Source organism: Macaca mulatta, chromosome 1, assembly GCF_049350105.2.
Source record: "Macaca mulatta isolate MMU2019108-1 chromosome 1, T2T-MMU8v2.0, whole genome shotgun sequence".
NCBI lineage: Eukaryota > Metazoa > Chordata > Mammalia > Primates > Cercopithecidae > Macaca > Macaca mulatta.
The window spans coordinates 153,731,250-153,749,488 of NC_133406.1; the positions used below are offsets into that span (position 1 = coordinate 153,731,250).

An 18,239-nucleotide genomic window follows, 5' to 3' on the forward strand; every position below is an offset into this window, starting at 1 on the left:
AGAGGGCCACTATCCTCTAGACCTCAGAATGGTAGATCTACTGACAGCTTGCACAGTGCACCTGGAAAAGCCACAGACACTCAATGCCATGCTGTGAAAGTAGCCAAGAGTGGGGGGCTATATCATGCAAAGCCACAGGGGTGGAGCTGCCCAAGGCCGTGGGAGCCCAACTCTTGCATCAGCATGACCTGGATGTGAGACATGGAGTCAAAGGATATCATTTTGAAGCTTTAAGATTTGACTGCCCCGCTGGATTTCGGACTTGCATGGGGCCTGTAACCCCATTGTTTTGGCCAATTTCTCCCACTTGGAATGGGTGTATTTACCCAATGTATCTAGGAAATAACTAATTTGCTTTTGATTTTACAGGTGCATAGGCAGAAGGGACTTGCCTTGTCTCAGATGAGACTTTGGACTGTGGGCTTTGGAGTTAATGTTGAAATGAGTTAAGACTTCGGGGGACTGTTGGGAAGGCATGATTGGTGTTGAAATGTGAGAACATGAGATTTGGGAGGGGCCAGGGGTGGAATGATATGGTTTGGCTGTGTTCCCACACAAATCCCATCTTGAATTCCCCTGTGCTGTGGGAGGGACCTGGTGGGAGGTAATTGAATCATGGGGGCAAGTCTTTCCCATGCTGTTCCCATGATAGCAAATAAGTCTCACAATATCTGACAGTTTTAAAAAGAGGTGTTCTTGCTGGGCGAGGTGGCTCACACCTGTAATCCCAGCACTGTGGGAGGCCAATGTGGGTAGATCACAAGGTCAGGAGATCGAGACCAGCCTGGCTAACATGGTGAAACCCTATCTCTACCAAAAATACAAAAAAGTAGCCGGGCATGGTGGTGGGCGACTGTAGTCACAGCTACTCGAGAGGCTGAAGCAGGAAAATGGTGTGAACCCAGGAGGCGGAGCTTGAAGTGAGCCGAGATCGCGCCACTGCACTCCAGCCTGGGCGACAGAGCGAGACTCCGTCTCAAAAAAAAAATAAAAAAGCCGTTCCCCTGCACAAGCTTTCTCATTTTTTGCCTGCCACAAAGATGTGACTTGCTCCTCCTTGCCTTCCACCATGACTGTGACGCTTCCCCAGCCATGTGAACTGTAAGTCCAATTAAGTCTCTTTCTTTTGTAAGTTATTCAGTCTTGGGCGTGAAAACGAGCTAATACAGGATGTTAAGGAAAGAAATGAAAGATAATTTTTTAAAGACCTATATTGAACTTTTAGAAGGGTGGAGGGAAGGGTGGGGGGCCATGCCTGAGATAAAAAATAAACTGGGTAATATTAAAAGTGGAATACATACTGCAGAAGGATTGGTGAATTAAAGACCTAGTAGTAAAAACTATCTAAAACAACACACACAAAAAAGACTGAGAAAGACGAATAGAACATTACTGAACTGTGGAACAATTTCATGTGGCCTAATATAAGTGTATTTCGAAGCCCTGAAAGAGAGGAGAGGCAGCACAGAAAAATTAATATGTGAAGAAATAATGGCCAAAAATGTTTAAATGTTTAAAATGTTTAAAATATTTAAAAATGTTTAAATAAAAACTATAAACTCACAGATCCAAGAAGCTCAACAAACCCCAGGAACAAGAAACATAATACAAGGGCCATTATATCAAATAATTAAAAACCTAGTGAAAATCTTAAAAGTAGGCAAAGCGGAAAAATAAAAGACATGCTACATATAGTAGAACAAAGAATGATGGCAACTTTCTCATCAGAAACAATGCAAGCCAGAAGACAATGAAGCAACATCTTTAAAGTACTGAAACAACAAAAATGTCAGCTTAGAATTCTATACCCAACAAAAATATCCTTCAAACACTATAGCAAATAAAAACTTTTTCAGACACACAAAGTGAAAAGAATTCATCACCAGTACATTTTTAAGTGTAAGTAATGTTAAAAGAAATTCTTCAGGGTGAAAATAAATGGTACCACATGAAATCTGCATACACACACACACATACACACACACACACACACACAATGAAGAACACTGGGAATGGTAAATATGTGAGTAAATTTTTAAAAAATTTTTAAGCATTTTATATCTTTTTAAAAGATAACTAAGTTAAAGCAAAATAATAATGTATTGTAGGACTCATATATAGAAGTAAAATGTGTAACGACGAAGCAAGAACCCAGAAAAAAGTGGTAATATATTAAGGTTCTTATACTACACATGAAATTCTATCATGAATACCATAAACCCTTAACCACTAAAAAAAAACAAACAAACAGCAAAGAGCACTGCTAGTAAGTCATCAAATTAAAAAATGGAATTTAAAAATACTCCTTTAATCCTAAAAACAGAAAAAAAGGAATCACAAAACAGTTAAGACAAACAGAAAACAAATAGCAACTCAAATTTAAACCCAACCACATCAATAATCACATTAAGTGTTCTAAATATTTCATTTACAAAAGAGATTGTGAAATTGGATGCAAGATTAGATGCTGTCTACCAAAAATCCACTTTAAATATAAATACACAAGTAGGTTAATACTAACAGGATGGGAAAAGATATACCACCTGACACTACTCAAAAAAAAAACTGAAGTGTCTGTATTAGCACTAGACAAAGTAAGTGTCATAGTCCACTGTGTGGTACTAAAACAAAATACCTGAGACTCGGTAATTTATAGAAAACAGAAATGTATTTCTTCACAGTTCTGGAAACTGAGAAGTCCAAAATCAAGGCACCAGCATCTGGAGAGGGACTTCTTGCGGCATCCTCATATGGTTGGGGGTAGAAATGGCAAAAGGGGGACAAATGCTGTCTTCTTACGTAGAAAAAAGAAAATCCACTCCCATGAGTTTTTTTATAGCAGTATTAATACAGTTATGAGGAGAAAGCCCTCATCACCTAAACACCCTCCATTCCCCGCCCCAATATTGTTGCATCGGGGATTAAGTTTCCAACACGTAAATTTTGGGGGAGACATTAACACCACAGCAGTAGGTTTCAGAGCAAAGAATATTACCAAGGATAAACACAGTATCTTCTATTAAAAAAAGGGTTGGTCGATCAAGAAGACGTGACAGCCTAAATGTTCATATACTTAATCACAGCACTTCAAAATACATGAAGCAAAAAGTGACAGAATTACAAGAAAAACAGACAAATCCACAATTATATCAAAGATTTCAAAACCCCTCTTCATAACTGATGAAGAGGCAGGAAAAAATCAAGAATACAAAACAATGTAACAATACTACCAACCACTCGACATTTACAGCACACTTCAGTCAATAACAACAGAATACGTATTTTTCACATTCACCTGGAACATTTACCAAGGTAGTTTATTTTTTTCTTAATTTTTAATTGACAAAACTATATATATTTATCTGTACAACATGTTTTAAAACATGTATATATCATGGATGGCTAAATCAAGCTAATTCACCCAACATGCATTACCTCACATACTTTTTTTTGGTATGGTGAAAACACTTAAAATCTACTCTATTAGCAATTTTCAAGAATACACTGTTACAGGAGAATGAGGGAAAGCTTCTGGAACCATGTCTTTAGGTAAGTGAGGCAATAGAATCAGGTGTACAAATTACCCAACAGGAGCATTGACGGTTAATCTATTGTTAACAGGCAGAAAGGCAGAATACAAAAGTACAGGTACTGGTAGGTGGGTAATTCTTAAAAATAACTAGGCTATAGTGAACCATGATTATGAAGTTCATCTATAAGTACATCCTTCAAAAGTGGTCTTTCTGGAGAGCAGTGTTTGAACATTCATTATTATTTCAATTTCACTAAGTGTCATAAAGCTATTAGAAGGCTTTCCAGAGTGGTGGACGGACATCCCGGAATTATCTTAATTGAGATCAACTGTTTCAGGTGACCACTCCATGGCACTAGATATCTTATTCAAGACTAATAAGTGAGGCACCAATTACCAATTCTAGAATAACTGTATTCCTATTAACCCAAAGTCCTCAAAACAGTAGCTACTGTGAGGTTTTCCAAATGATTTCAGAAGTAAGGAAATCTACCATTCTCTGGAACATGTTACAGGTATCACTGCATGGTTTCAGGAACTTGTAAAAACTACCAAATTCCAAAAAGCAGTCTCAACCTTGGCCCTGGAATTAGTTGTTTAGTCTAGTAGAGTTTTAAGAACATAATGACTAACATAATTATCACCTATGGATGAGTACATAATCCATTCTCAATTATTTTCCCCATGTAAAAGATTATTCCTAACGTGCTCATAAATTCATATAGGGATATAAGAATACAGTCAACAAATTACTTACAATGCTAAAACCCTATAGAAAATAAAGTTACCAAGCACATAGTTCTATCATTTATGTGAGAAAACGTTTCGCTGCACTGTTCGACCAGTCAATATTAGCAACAAGTGCACTCTTGAAATTCGGGAAGAACTACTTTTCACCAGCCACAAATTCTGACATTTTATGGTAATGAGTCACAGTTAAATAGTTTTCATTTGGATTCCCTGTCCTTTTCCATTTCTCACTAGAAAATTAAGTCTACATTTTAATACAATGAAGTATTAACTTCATTAGAAGTTGAAAAACTTCTTTTTCACAAGTAATGCGCTTATCTCCTAAATTCAACTCACAATCTGCATGTTATGTTATTAAAACAAAAAAAGTCCACTAAATATGAAACATCTACTATATCTGTGATCCTTGCCATTAAAGGAATCACATACTCCTTTGCAAATCTGATGAAAGTTATGTATATAATTTCAGGGAATTCACCTTGAAGCCTATTTATGGGTCCCTGAGGTTTAAAGAGTCTCTGATTAATGGAAAATAGCATCCAAAATTGATCCAAGAACATATGAAAACTTAGTATGTGATTAAAAGAAGGAATGTTAACATACAGTTGGAAAAAATGAATTATTTACTGAGAAAATCATGATAAATCTCTGTAAACATATAAATGGTTTAAAGAGCCAAATGTAATAAACTATAAAATACTATAATAAAATAAGAAAATGTACACAATCTTGGCTCAGGGTAAGTCTTCCTAAGCAACATATGAAAACGACTTACCTAAATTGATAGATTTAACTGTGTATATTTTAAAACTTCTATATGAGCAAAACACACCATAAAGTCAAAAAACAAATGGCAAACTTGGACAAAAACAAATGCAAGAGGCCGAGTGCAGTGGCTCACACCTGTAATCCCAGCACTTTGGAAGGCAGAGGGGGGCAGATCACTTGAGGTCAGGAGTTCAAGACCAGCCTGGCCAACATGGTGAAACCCTGTCTCTACTAAAAATACAAAAATTAGCTGGGCGTGGTGGCACGTAACTGTAATCCCAGCTACCTGTGAGGCTGAGACAGGAGTGAGCTGAAATCGCACCACTGCACTCCAGACTGGGTGACAGAGCAAGGCTCATCTCAAAAAAGAAAAAAAAAGCAGAACTTATGACAGATAAAGGATTACTAATTCTAACATTTAAAAAAATAAGTAAACCACCCAATAGAAAAATAGACAAATGAAAATTAACATATAAATGGGCAATAAACATATGTAAAGATGTTCACCCTAACTAGAAATCAGAAGGTAAATTAATTCAGTATATCATTTCACAGCCTCACACTGGCAAAAATTAGAAGCTGATTATCTTCTAGTGCAATGAACATGTGCTGGCAGTGTAGATTACTATATCTTCTGAAAAACAAAAAAAAAAATGTTGAAAAGTAGATTTTTAAATCTATTAAATTATGAAATATGTATATCCTTTGTCCCAGCAATCTCACATACAGAATTCATCCTAGCACAAAATGACATCAACATGAGTTAAACAGATATATAAGGATGTTTCCTGTAATTGTTTATAATACTAAGAAAAAAAAGTCAAAAAATTATATATGTGTATATATATGTGTGTATATATACACACACATACACACACACACACACACACGACAGATGGGGGACAAACTGAATGTCCGTTACTAGAATAATGGCTTAATAATTTAGGCCGGGCGCGGTGGCTCAAGCCTGTAATCCCAGCACTTTGGGAGGCAGAGACGGGCGGATCACGAGGTCAGGAGATCGAGACCATCCTGGCTAACACGGTGAAACCCCGTCTCTACTAAAAAATACAAAAAACTAGCCAGGCGTGGTGGCGGGTGCCTGTAGTCCCAGCTACTTGGGAGGCTGAGGCAGGAGAATGGCGTGAACCTGGGAGGCGGAGCTTGCAGTGAGCTGAGATCCGGCCACTGCACTCCAGCCTGGGCCGCAGAGCGAGACTCCGTCTCAAAAAAAAAAAAAAAAAAAAATTTATGATACATGCATACTTTGGAGTATTATACAGCTATTACTAATAGAATGAGTAAGTCACATCTATATGTACTGACCTGGAAAGATGTCTATGACATTCAAGGCAAAAAGAGCAAGCTTCATTGTAATATGTGCACCACAATGCCATATTTGTTTTTTAAAAAATAAAAATAAAAAAACTATATTACTGAATTTTTTTTCAGGAATTCCTAATTAGTGAATTTCCCAAGTAGTCAATGAGTATACCTCAGTTTTGAATACATCTATTGCTCTATTAGAGGTCTTACCATCAAAATACTATATTCTCAAATCAAGGAATATTAAAGCCACTATCAGACAATACTATGCTTTGGAATCTTCTACAATGAAAATGATGATAACTACTTTTAAGGACAAAATGTTTAATAGGGTTTTTTTAATGCCAAAATAAAAATGCTTTTTTAACATTGTGATTTTGCACATATGGAAAACAGCTAGATTTTTTTTTCCTATAGTAAAAATAAGCTATCTATTTCAGTTGTTTCATTGGGTAACATAATTATGTTCATTACATGAATATAAACAAGGGGCAGACGTTACACTAAACCAATTCCTTTGTGTCAGAAATTCAATTTTCTCTGAATGATATTCATTCTTAGCAATAAATGCAATTAAACATTGATATTACAATTTTAAAACTCTATTCAAATAGCTAAATCTTGGCGTAATGTCAATATAAAGTCTTAAGCAACCGGACATAATTAAAGGAGCAATTGATTTGGAATCAGACATAACTGGGTTGCAATCCTGGCTCTGCTACTTAAATGTGATGTGGTCTTGGGCAAGTTATATAACCTCTAAGCCTGTTTCTGCACCTGCAAAAATGGCTTTCTGTTGTTTTTTGGTTTTATTTGAGACTGAGGCTCGCTCTTTGCCCAGGCTGGAGTGCAGTGGTGCGATCTAGGCTCACTGCAATCTCTGCCTCCCAGGTCCAAGTGGTTCTCATACCTTAGCCTCCTGAGTAGCTGGGATTACAGGCGCCCGCCACCACACCCGACTAATTTTTGTATTTTTAGTAGAGATAGGGTTTCACCATGTTGGCGAGGCTGGTCTCGAACTCCTGACCTCAAATGATCCGCCGGCCTCGGCCTCCCAAAGTGCTGGAATTACAGGCGTGAGCCACTGCGTCTGGCCAAAAATGGCTTTAAATGGTGTTCTTACTTTAAACATGAGTATCTAAGATGAAAAGTGCCTAGTACAGAATCTGGTTGTCAAAATATGGTTTCCTCTGCTAGGCATGGTAACACCCACCTGTAGTCCCAGGTAGACTTACCTGTAGTCCCAGGAGGATTCTGATGCATATTTACTATTTTTTATGAAATTTTCTTTCTTGTATCACAAGAAAGCACTTTATATTTTAACTGTGGCATTATACATCTTCAGAGAATTTTCTTTTAAAAATTATTCAGATTGTGTCTATGGAAGCAATTTTCAAGTATATGGGGAAAAAAATGTTAGCCAAGGAGGAAAACCAAAAACTTAAGTCATTCTAACCCACTGTAATGTGTCTAAGAAATCAACTCCAGAGAATTCCAAAGAGGAGTCTTTTCTTTTTTCTGTAGAGCTGGATCATTAATGACGCCAGAATAATGACCAATAATGATCAATGACCAGAATAATGATCAATAATGACCCTGAATGTCGCTAAATGGATACAAAAGAAAAACCGTACTGGATAACCTTCAATATTTAAAGTGGACATTTTTTTCCATCATACAAGATACATATTAATAAAAGAACTGGTAAATAAACTGCGTATCTCTTCGAATTTTACTCTAGAGTTGAGGACTGGGAGTATCTTTAGTTTTTCTCCAACTTTAGTTGCACTTCATTCAGATTTACTTGATGGTTTTTCTTTCAAGGCTCTTTAAAATGTCAAGGCTTTTGCAAAGCCTTGTACCAAAATAGCTGCTGTACGTATATCACAATTATTTTCTGGTACATTTTTCCCAAAAATTAATCATCCATTCACAGTAACATCTATTTCTTAGTCTAAATTATACTGCTGGGGTTTTTTTGTTTTGTTTTCTTTTGTTTTGCTGGCTTCTCAAAGGTATTCAAAATGATTTTGAGGTGAAAGTATGCAAAAAACACTTCACATTACTTTTCCATATTCAAATTACATCCTCTTGAGTTGATTTTTAAGTGCCATGCACATTTTTAAATCGAAATTTATCACTGTCAATTCTTTTAACTCTCGCTCTCCATGCTGAGCTCTTCCAAATGCCAAAGTTCCCTATTAATCCGAAAGTACCTATTCTCTGTGCTTTTTTTCTGGCCTTTCACAACTTCGCACCAACTTTTTGTACTTCAGAACCCTTCACACATGAAAGCACCTGTTAACCCTTTAAGGTATTTAACCACATGGTTAACTTTCCGCATAATCCTACTTTTCCTTTAACAAACTTCACTACATAATTCCCCTTCAGCGTTCCCTCCTCTTCGAAATTCACATCAACACTGCCGCGAAGCAACATACATAGGCATCCCTATTCTCAAGCCCCAATTCATCAGTTTAGCGCCACTAAAGACTTTAAATCTCCGGACCCTCATTTCCGTACTCCGATGAAGCTTTTCACTCGCGTTCCTGCACTACCCCGCCAGCCCCCCTCAACTGGCAATTATAAGGTCCCTTGCTGCCCCTAGCACAAGAGTGCAACTCGCTACAGTGTATTTATTTTACTCTCCATCGTCGCAGCATCTCCTTCCATTTCTGCGCACCTATCCCTTCATGAACCCCCAGAAGAATTCGTATCCAGATGCCCATAGCTCAAATTAGAATACCCCTCGTCTGACATTGCCAGGGCTTTCTGTACGACTTCCAAGAGAACACGCGATGCTGAGCGCTTCTGTCTCCACCAGCAACACCCGCTCCCCATTGAGTTCGGTCTTCTCTCTCACTCTCTCTCCGTGGAATGCCTACTTTGGGGCATCCCTTTGGCTCGGGAAGCCCAACCTTGCAACCTCTGTCCCGTGACCTCGCGAGCCCAGCACGCCACTCAAGCTTAATTCAACCCATTCTTGGAGCTCGTGCCCTCGCTGCCCCTAGTTCCCGGTTCTCTTTGAAACCTCTTTCAGCCCCCGAGCCAGACCCCAGGTTAGACAAACGCCCACTTGCTCCGGCGGCAGTGCCTCCTCGGCCCCTTCCACAGCACTCAGCCCGGGGCAGTTCAGTTCCTCACCTAGCTTCGAGCGGGACTCCTCCAGTTTCTGGATCTGGTTTTCCAAGAAGAGCATCGCCACCGCGAAGGCCACCACCGCCAGCAGCTGCAACTTGGGCGGCATCATAATCCTGAGGAGCCCCATGAAACCCGCTGCTCGGGATCAAGACATACCGCGGGGGGCGGGGAGCGGGGCCCCGGAGGCGAGAGAGACGCCGGGAGGAGCCCGCCGAGCCGGGAGCGAGGCAAAGAGAGCGCGACAGCGAGAGAACCACCGCAGCGACCCCCCTTCTCGCCTCTCTAGTCCCCCTCCCCCAGGCGCTAGCACCAACGCCGCCGGTGTCCGCTTCTCCTCAGCCGACTCAACGGCCGCCCCCTCCAAAAGCCCGCGCAGCAAACAGCGCGAAGCGGCTGCCGGGCTCTCGCCTCCTTCTACTGCCTCAGTCCCCGACCCCCGCGCCCGCCTGCCTGCCCGCCTTCCTCTCTTCCTTCCTTCCCTCCCTCCTTTGCTCGCGGCCGCGCGCCCCTCCACTAGCGCTGCGGCTGCGCCGCCCTCAGCCCCGCCCCCGCCCATCCCCCTCCGCCACCACGCGCACGCATCCGCGTACGCTGCTCGGCAACCAGAAGCCCCGCCCCTCCTCCCGTTCGGGTCCAATTATTGGACCGAAGAGCCCCTGCGCTTCGCTCTTGGTTCGGTTTACGGTTGGTTTCCTCTGCCACAGAGCTCAATCAAGACGACGTTCAATTGGGTAAACTTGGAGAAGAAGGCAGGGCTAAAACTGGCTAAGGCGTGGCTTCTTGGCTGCTTGACGAAGTGTCGTGAATGAAAGAAAGGAGACCGTAGAAGCAAAGAAGTGGGGAGTTTAGGAAAGTGCCTGATTTGGGTAATCGAAAGCACCCAGTGACTGTCTTTGTATTTGATGACTTTTAAGCTCTCATATGCCGTTATTTAATACCTGTCACTTCCAAATAAGAGATGTAAGGGCAACGGCCGTTAGCGTTCTATTTTGGATCAGGCTCTGGAGTGGACGGCCCTAGCTAAGGGGTCCTTCTAGGCAGCCAGAAACCTGCGGAAAATGGTAGCGATGGCGGCTGGGCTGAGTGGGTGGCTGGTGCCGACGTTTGGGCTACGGTTGTTGTTGGCGACTGTGCTTCAAGCGGTGAGTGTAGGTCACCTTCGCAGCTGCCACAGGGAGAGTAGGAGAGATTGCAGCTGAGGAAGACGCAACATTCAGTCCTGGTTGAAAAGGGCGGGGAGGACTCCTTAATGACTGCTGCGGCCGGAATGCAACGTGGCTTAATTTTTCGGTTGATCCTTGTTCTTCCCCGCCTTGGGTTTCTGGCAGCAGTTTTCTCCTGACTTCGGATTGTCTTGGATACTTAGCTTCTCTTATACGGCTCTAGCTAAAAACAATCTGTAAATCACACCAGGTGGGAGGGGGAAATAATAAAGCTTGGCAAGAAGTGAAGGTGGTTTTTAAACGGGCAGAACTGCAAGAGCTCATGACGAGACTTCCAAATCTTAGAGGCAAGTCTTCAAGTCTTTGGTCCAGGAGAACAGTTTCTGTTTACCTTTCTCTCGCGCGCGCTCTCTCATTTTCACCACTTCTGTTAGCCTCTTAACCTCCGTTCTCCTCTGCTATTCACAAATGGCTGGCTGCGCTTGAGTGCGATTTGTGCTTTTAAACAATGTTGTTGGAGTAAAAGGAGCTATCTATACCAAAGTATAATTTATTTTTGAAGTTAATTTTTTAATGATGTTCGTTGTCTTTAAGACGTTGTTTTTTATTTCATTTTTCTCTATTGGCAGAATAGAGAAAGGCAGAATACCTTTGAATGGGAAAGGTGTACAAATTAATGATGTTCGTTGTCTTTAAGACATTGTTTTTTATTTCATTTTTCTCTATTGGCAGAATAGAGAAAGGCAGAATACCTTTGAATGGGAAAGGTGTACTTTTAACTTATTTTTTCTCATATCCATGTTTTGCTGTGTGAATAATAAAATTTTAGGCATAGTGCTGAAAGCTTTTACGTTTTTTATCCTAGCTTAATTCTTCAGGCAGTCTCTAATAAGGAGAGCTGGTTTAATTTACTTATCCAGGGTTGAGGGTGTGAGGGACTACCCCGGAGTCCTCCGTGAACACCTCTGCTTTCCTTTCTCAAAGAGCTTGAAAGCATCCTGCCTGTTTGCTTTGGCTACTTTATCCAAAAGGTAGATTCTTAACTTCTCTAATTAACATTCCATTGCTCTTGTTATTCAGGCATTTGGTGCTAGGAATTATTGGATCACCTACCTCTCCCTAAACTTTCTACTGTTTAAGAGTTTTTGCGTATCTTTAGGTCATTTGAGAATAACATTTCAGGTTGTCTTTTTTTGATCTCCCTCTGTCTTTCTCAGTTGTCTTATAGCTGTGTAACCACACTGTAAACCTGGTAGCTTAAAACAGCCACGATTTCTCATAATTCTGGGTCAGTGGAGTAGAACTACTCCACCTATGTTGGTTTTCCCCTGGCCTCATTGATGCTTTTTATTGACCTAGTAGGTCAACTAAACTGAAAGGTCCCAGGGTTACCACTTTTCATAGTTGGTGCTGTCAGCTCCAGGACTTGGTTCTCTTCCATGTGACCTCTCATCCTCCAGTCGGCCAGACCAACTTCTTTTCATGGCACTCTCAGGGCAGCACTCCAAAAGGGTAAAAGCTACAATGCCTCCTAAGGCCTTGCCTTGGAAATCACATACATTCCATCACATATTTGTCAAAGCAAGTCACAAGACTAGTTCACATTTCAGGGATGGGGAAATAGATTCCATCCCTACATGGAAGGAATGACAGAGTCACTTTGCAAAGTGTGCATACCAGGAGAGGAGGAATTTATGGAATTAACTAATTCCATGTGTAATAATGATAAGAGTTAATTAAACAGTGTACCACAGTGACTGTTCACAGAATCCAAGCCAGAAATTTGGGTGTCATATTTGACTCCTTTCCTTCCATATCTCATATCCAGGGAATTACTGAAACTTACTGATTTTAATTCCTAAATATCTCAAATCCATCCAGTTGTTAATCATTCAGGCCATAAATATCTCTCTCCTCAAAAATAACAGCCTCTTGGTTCACCCTTTGAATTATCCCTGGCTGTATTCAGAATCTAAATGATTGGCTTTGCCTTTGTCGGCTTCCCAATTGCCCAAGCCAAAAATTAGTCATTTTTGGCCAGGTGCAGTGGCTCATACCTGTATTCCTAGCACTTTGGGAGGCTGAGGTGGGCAAATCACCTGAGGTCAGGAGTTCAAGACTAGTCTGACCAACACGGTGAAACCCCGTCTCTAGTAAAAATATAAAAATAGCTGGGCGTGGTGGCACATGCCTACTCAGGAGGCTGAGGCAGGAGAATCACTTGAACCCAGGAGGCGGAGGTTATAGTGAACGGAGATCGCACTATTGCACTCCAGTCTGGGTAACAGAGCGGGACTCCATCTCAAAAAAAAAAGTCATTTTAAATCCTCTTTCCTTTCACTCTCTGAATTCAATTAGTCGTTGAAGCCTTAAAAATCTCTAAGCCAGTCCACTTAATAATTCTGTTTCCACAGTTAATACTTACGTTCAGGCCACTATCTTTGCCTAGAATTACAACAGCTTCCTTAACTGGTCTCCCATCTCATCATTTCATTTCCAATCTCTACAGTGCGTCAAGTAATCTGCCTAAAACTTAAATCTGTCATGATTAAAACTCTTCAGTGGCTGCTTATTGCTTTTAAGGTGAAGTCTGTCTTCCTCGAAGTTCCTTAAGGAGGCACTTGTTTGTCTGTCCAGGCTTATTCCCCAACATTTACATCTATTAGGAGAGCAGAAAGGTACAAGTGGAGAATTGGCATCACTTGTTTAGCTTATTTCACATACTGTATTCTCCCTCACCAGATCTTTGAACATGGTGTTTTCATTACCTAGAAGCCGCTTCCCAGCTTCTCATTCTCTGCTCCCTTTCTCCTACCCTACAACAAAAAAATATGGCTATCTTCTACTTACTCTCTTTCTGTTCTTAGCAGAGAAATCACTTCCTCCAACAAAGCTTTGCTATACCCCAGGTTTGGATTAAGAGTCTTTCTATGTGCTCCAATGGTGATCAGTATTTATTTTCTGAGATACTTTCCATAGTTTTCTTTAATGATTTCTTGTTCTTTGGCATTCTCCTACCCACCCCCAAAGGGAAGTACCCTGTCTTTCCTGTTGACTGTTTTATCTCTAGTGATATATATACAGAGTAATACAATACTTGATGTATAAGTGAAATGTTTGATTAATTAATTAGAGAACCCACAAGCAAAGGTGTGAAAACCTGGAAGTATGAAATCTGTTTGGAAACTATTATCAGCTTCAGTAAGCTTCATAGAGCTCTATTATCAGTGATCCCAACTGGAGGTGTGTAGATGAAAATTGTTGGAAGGAGGAGAGGTTAAAAAATGCACATGCTTGGACTTTGCCTTAGATATGATTCAAAAATTTGTGGTAGCTGTGCAACTCTAGCTAGTAAGTAAATGTTAGACTGAAACCTTTTTTTTTTTTTTTTTTTTTTTTTGAGACGGAGTCTCACTCTGTTGCTAGGCTGGAGTGCAATGGCGCCATCTCGGCTCACTGCAACCTCCACCTCCCAGGTTCAAGTGAATCTCCTGCCTCAGCCTCCCAAGTAGCTGGGATTACAGGTGCATGTCACCACGCCCAGCTAATTTTTGTATTTTTAGTAGGGACGGGGTTTCACCATATTGGCCAGGATGGTCTTGATCTCTTGACCTCATGATCCACCCGCCTCAGCCTCCCAAAGTGCTGGGATTACAGGCGTGAGCCACCGCGCCCGGCCAGACTGAAACCTTTTGAGGCAGGAATCAACTTATCCATTTTTTTGTGAATGTGACCCCCACAGGATGGAACATCCTAACTTACAACACAGTAAGCCATCAAATGAAACTATTGGGTTATCAGCCACAGCCACACCATTCCACCAAATATTCCCAAAGACAGCCATCATATGCAGCCTTTCTCTCTCAAACTCTGCCTATTGAATTCATACTCATGATGTATAATTTAGTGGAAAGTACACTACTTTTAATGAAATGTATTTTTTAGTTTTATCTTCTAATAACTAAGGTAAATTATTTACTCTTGGCCTTTGTTTCTTTATCTCTTTCTCCCTGAACTAAGATGTTTCAATAGAATGCAAAACTTAACTCACATTCCACTTCCAGACTTGCAAAGTTACATGTAATTTCTCCCTTGCATGTTGTATCACCATACTTTGTTTTTGTTTTTGTTTTTGTTTTTTTTGAGACTGAGTCTCACATTGTCGCCTGGGATGAAGTGCATTGGTGCAATCTCTGCCTCCCAGGTTCAAGCGACTCTCCTGCCTCGGCCTCCCGAGTAGCTAGGATTATAGGCACACACCCCCATGCCTGGCTAATTTTTTGTATATTTAGTGGAGACGGGATTTCACCATGTTGGCCAGGCTGGTCTCGAACTCCTGACCTCATGATCGCCTGCCTCAGCCTCCCAAAGTGCTGGGATTACTGGCTTGAGCCACTACCCCTGGCCTTGTATCATCATACTTTATACTGTATTATGCAAATCCACACGGTCTTAGCCAAATCATAGCTCTGTGTGTGTGTCTCAGTATCCCTCCACTCCTCCTGTCCCTGTGCCAATTAGAATGTAGCCAAAGGGGCCGGGCGCGGTGGCTCAAGCCTGTAATCCCAGCACTTTGGGAGGCCGAGACAGGCGGATCACGAGGTCAGGAGATCGAGACCATCCTGGCTAACACCGTGAAACCCCGTCTCTACTAAAAATACAAAAAAAAAAACTAGCCGGGCGAGGTGGCGGGCGCCTGTAGTCCCAGCTACTCCGGAGGCTGAGGCAGGAGAATGGCCTAAACCCGGGAGGCGGAGCTTGCAGTGAGCTGAGATCCGGCCACTGCACTCCAGCCCGGGCTACAGAGCAAGACTCCCTCTCAAAAAAAAAAAAAAAAAAAAAAAAAGAATGTAGCCAAAGGGAATACAGGAACCATTTTTATTTTATATTCCCTTCATTGTGTCTCGTATGTATTTGTTCATTTAAATCCCTCTGAAGTGTAAATGGCCCCAGTTTGTCTGTGTTGTTGCTTAGTGCCACCAAAGTCAACAGGATATTTGCAATTTGTGTAGAGCAGTGAGGAAGCCCAACCATCTCAAAAATACAAAAATTACTCAGAAAAGAGAGAGTGCTGGACAATTCACCCTTATTGAACTGTTACAACTTCCCTAAGGTTTATTCATGTCTCTTCTGTAGTAACTAGTGCTTTTAAGAAAGCAAGAAAAACCTTGAAAATGAAAAGGGGTATAGATAATTGTTGAAAAAACACTAAGAAGTTGGAAACTGCATGTCACAGTTGGCCCAAGGGGAAAAAAAGATCAGGTGGCATAAGAAGTTGGCAGTAGTGAAATCTTTGGAAGCTCCCACAGGAATTAAAAGGGGATGAGGGAACAATTTCTTGACACTTTGAGATTGAGATACTGCTATGGATAAAACTGTCATTGGGACTGCACTCATATTTTGTTAATTGATACCTCTGAGTTTCTTATACTAGACAAGTTGACTTTTTACCATTAACTACTCCTCTGAATAGCTTTAATTTCAAGTTAATAACTGCATATTTGTCAATATTTCAATGAGATAACAACTGGATATAAAATGATTTAATCTGAAAATACATAGAGTATGCTTAAATAAGCAATAGAAAAGTGATACTTTAGTACAGTCTAAGGGAGTTGTTTACTAGCATTCCCCAGAACTAAGTGATGATATTCAATCCTTCATTCAGATCATATGTAATATTTTCTCATTCAAAAAGGCACTACACTAACAAGTGGTATAGAATGATAATTGTGTATCATTATTTCTGAGATACCCCCCACTCCATTTGTTCTCAGGTTAATATCTCGCTGGGTCTTTTAGATCACACAGTTATAATTGTTGGTGCTTTTATTATTAGTGGTACATACAATAATGGTGTATCATGGATTCTGTGAAATATGGTAGTCAGTGGTTCGGGGCCTAGGGAGCATGCTAGAATTAGAATCTTGATGCTGTCATTTCTTGTTTCCTGTGTGGTCTTAGACAAATTACCTTAACTATCCTAAACCTGTTTTTTTCTTTATGAAATGGTGATAACAATACCTGTTTCACAAGATGGTTAAGATTAGATGGAATAATAATGTAAAGTACTTAACAAGATATCTGCTGCTTTATAAGAGCTTGCTGTAATGGCCATGTTTCTGGTATTCATTTTCATAGAGTTCATTCTGTAATCCCATCTGTTTGCTTTTGTCTCAGATTTGAAGTTTGCTCAGAGAGTTATAAAGACCAGTGAAGAGATAATGAATATGTAGGTGTAAGTGTAACAAAATGTATAGCTATATCAGATTTTTAAGGTAATGGTATAGGAAAGTTAAGCCGGTTTCTCTGCTGCCAACTCTAATCTAGAAATAACTCATTAATACTAGAAAAATAAAACAATGAGTAATGCATGGAGAAGGAGGGAATAGAGCCTTTTTTTTTTTTTTTTTTTTTTTTTGAGACTGTGTTTCACACTTGTCACTCAGGCTGAAGTGCAATGGCACAATCTCAACTCACTGCAACCTCCGCCTCCCGGGTTCAAACGATTCTCCTGCCTCAGCCTCCCAAGTAACCGAGATTACAGGTATGCGCCACCACCCCCGGCTAATTTTTTTGTATTATTAGTAGAGACAGGGTTTCACCGTGTTGGCGAGGCTAGTCTGAAACTCCTGACCTCAGGTGATCCACCTGCCTTGGCCTGCCAAAGCACTGAGATTAAAGGCGTGAGCCACCGCACCTAACCAAGCCACTTAATTTGTCAATTTTGCTTTGAAATAGAGAAAGCTAAATGGTTATCCTAGCCAGGAACCCTGTCCTTAGAATCTTTGTCTTTCTTTCAAGTGTGACTAATTAATCTAAAATTTAATATTTGCTCTTAATGTGCAAATTTAAATGCCAATCAGTTACTTTTGGCAATAAAAGGATGGCAGGAGTAATATCAAACTCTCGTATATTAGCATTTACCTGCCAGGTACTTAAAAATACTTTCTGATGTCCTTAAATTCAAAACCTTAAGTCTGCAAAACCAGTGATAGAACAGCTAGAAAAAAGTGTTTACTTAAGAAACTCGATACCTTCTATCTCCCCTATACTTAATCTTTTATCCCATGTCTAGTATAGTGATAAAAACATTTATATAGTGTTTTGTAATTTTTAAGTGTGCTTTCACAGTGGAAGGTGAGCCTAATACCAACATGTATTCAGTACCTACTCTGTACTGGGCGGGATGCTAGATGTTTTCTGTGCACTTCTATAATCCTCAAAACTCCGTGAGATAAATGATAATACTCCCTGTTTAGAAGTAAGGTTGCTCTGTGATGGCATTAGAATCTAGATGTGTTAAGACTTTGAAATACATGATGTTTTGCATAGTCATGCTCAGTCAGTAGGTGCTCCGTAAATGCCAGAATAAAACCAAGTAGTATGATTGCATGATTATTCATTTGAGGTTCTTATTTTGTTGTTTAACGGTTTTGGTAACAGTTTTTTACGCTTGTTAAGGAGTTCACAATTTCCGGAGTTCACAATTTCCAAAATGATTTCAATTTCACTCTTTCTGCCTCTTTCAGTAACTATGGCTGCAAAACAGAATTACC

At 40.4% G+C, this 18,239-nt stretch overlaps 2 protein-coding genes across 4 annotated transcripts in view; one reads left to right on the forward strand and one right to left on the reverse strand.

The window, feature by feature from the left end:
• HS2ST1 (heparan sulfate 2-O-sulfotransferase 1) overlaps positions 1–9,983 on the reverse strand; it is a gene marked incomplete at its 5' end in the record, with an annotated part of 194,666 nt that extends 184,683 nt beyond the window's left edge. The window contains 1 exon segment of the mRNA NM_001260915.1: positions 9,521–9,983. Within this exon segment, the coding sequence (NP_001247844.1) occupies positions 9,521–9,644 (124 nt within the window).
• A 171-nt stretch (positions 9,984–10,154) lies between these two features.
• Positions 10,155–18,239, forward strand: part of SELENOF (selenoprotein F) — a 51,418-nt gene continuing 43,333 nt past the window's right edge. For 2 of the 3 annotated variants that reach the window (NM_001159416.2, NM_001346968.1), the window contains 1 exon segment: positions 10,316–10,659. In NM_001159416.2, the coding sequence (NP_001152888.1) occupies positions 10,576–10,659 (84 nt within the window). In that variant the 5' untranslated portion in view covers positions 10,316–10,575. 3 annotated transcript variants of the gene reach the window in all.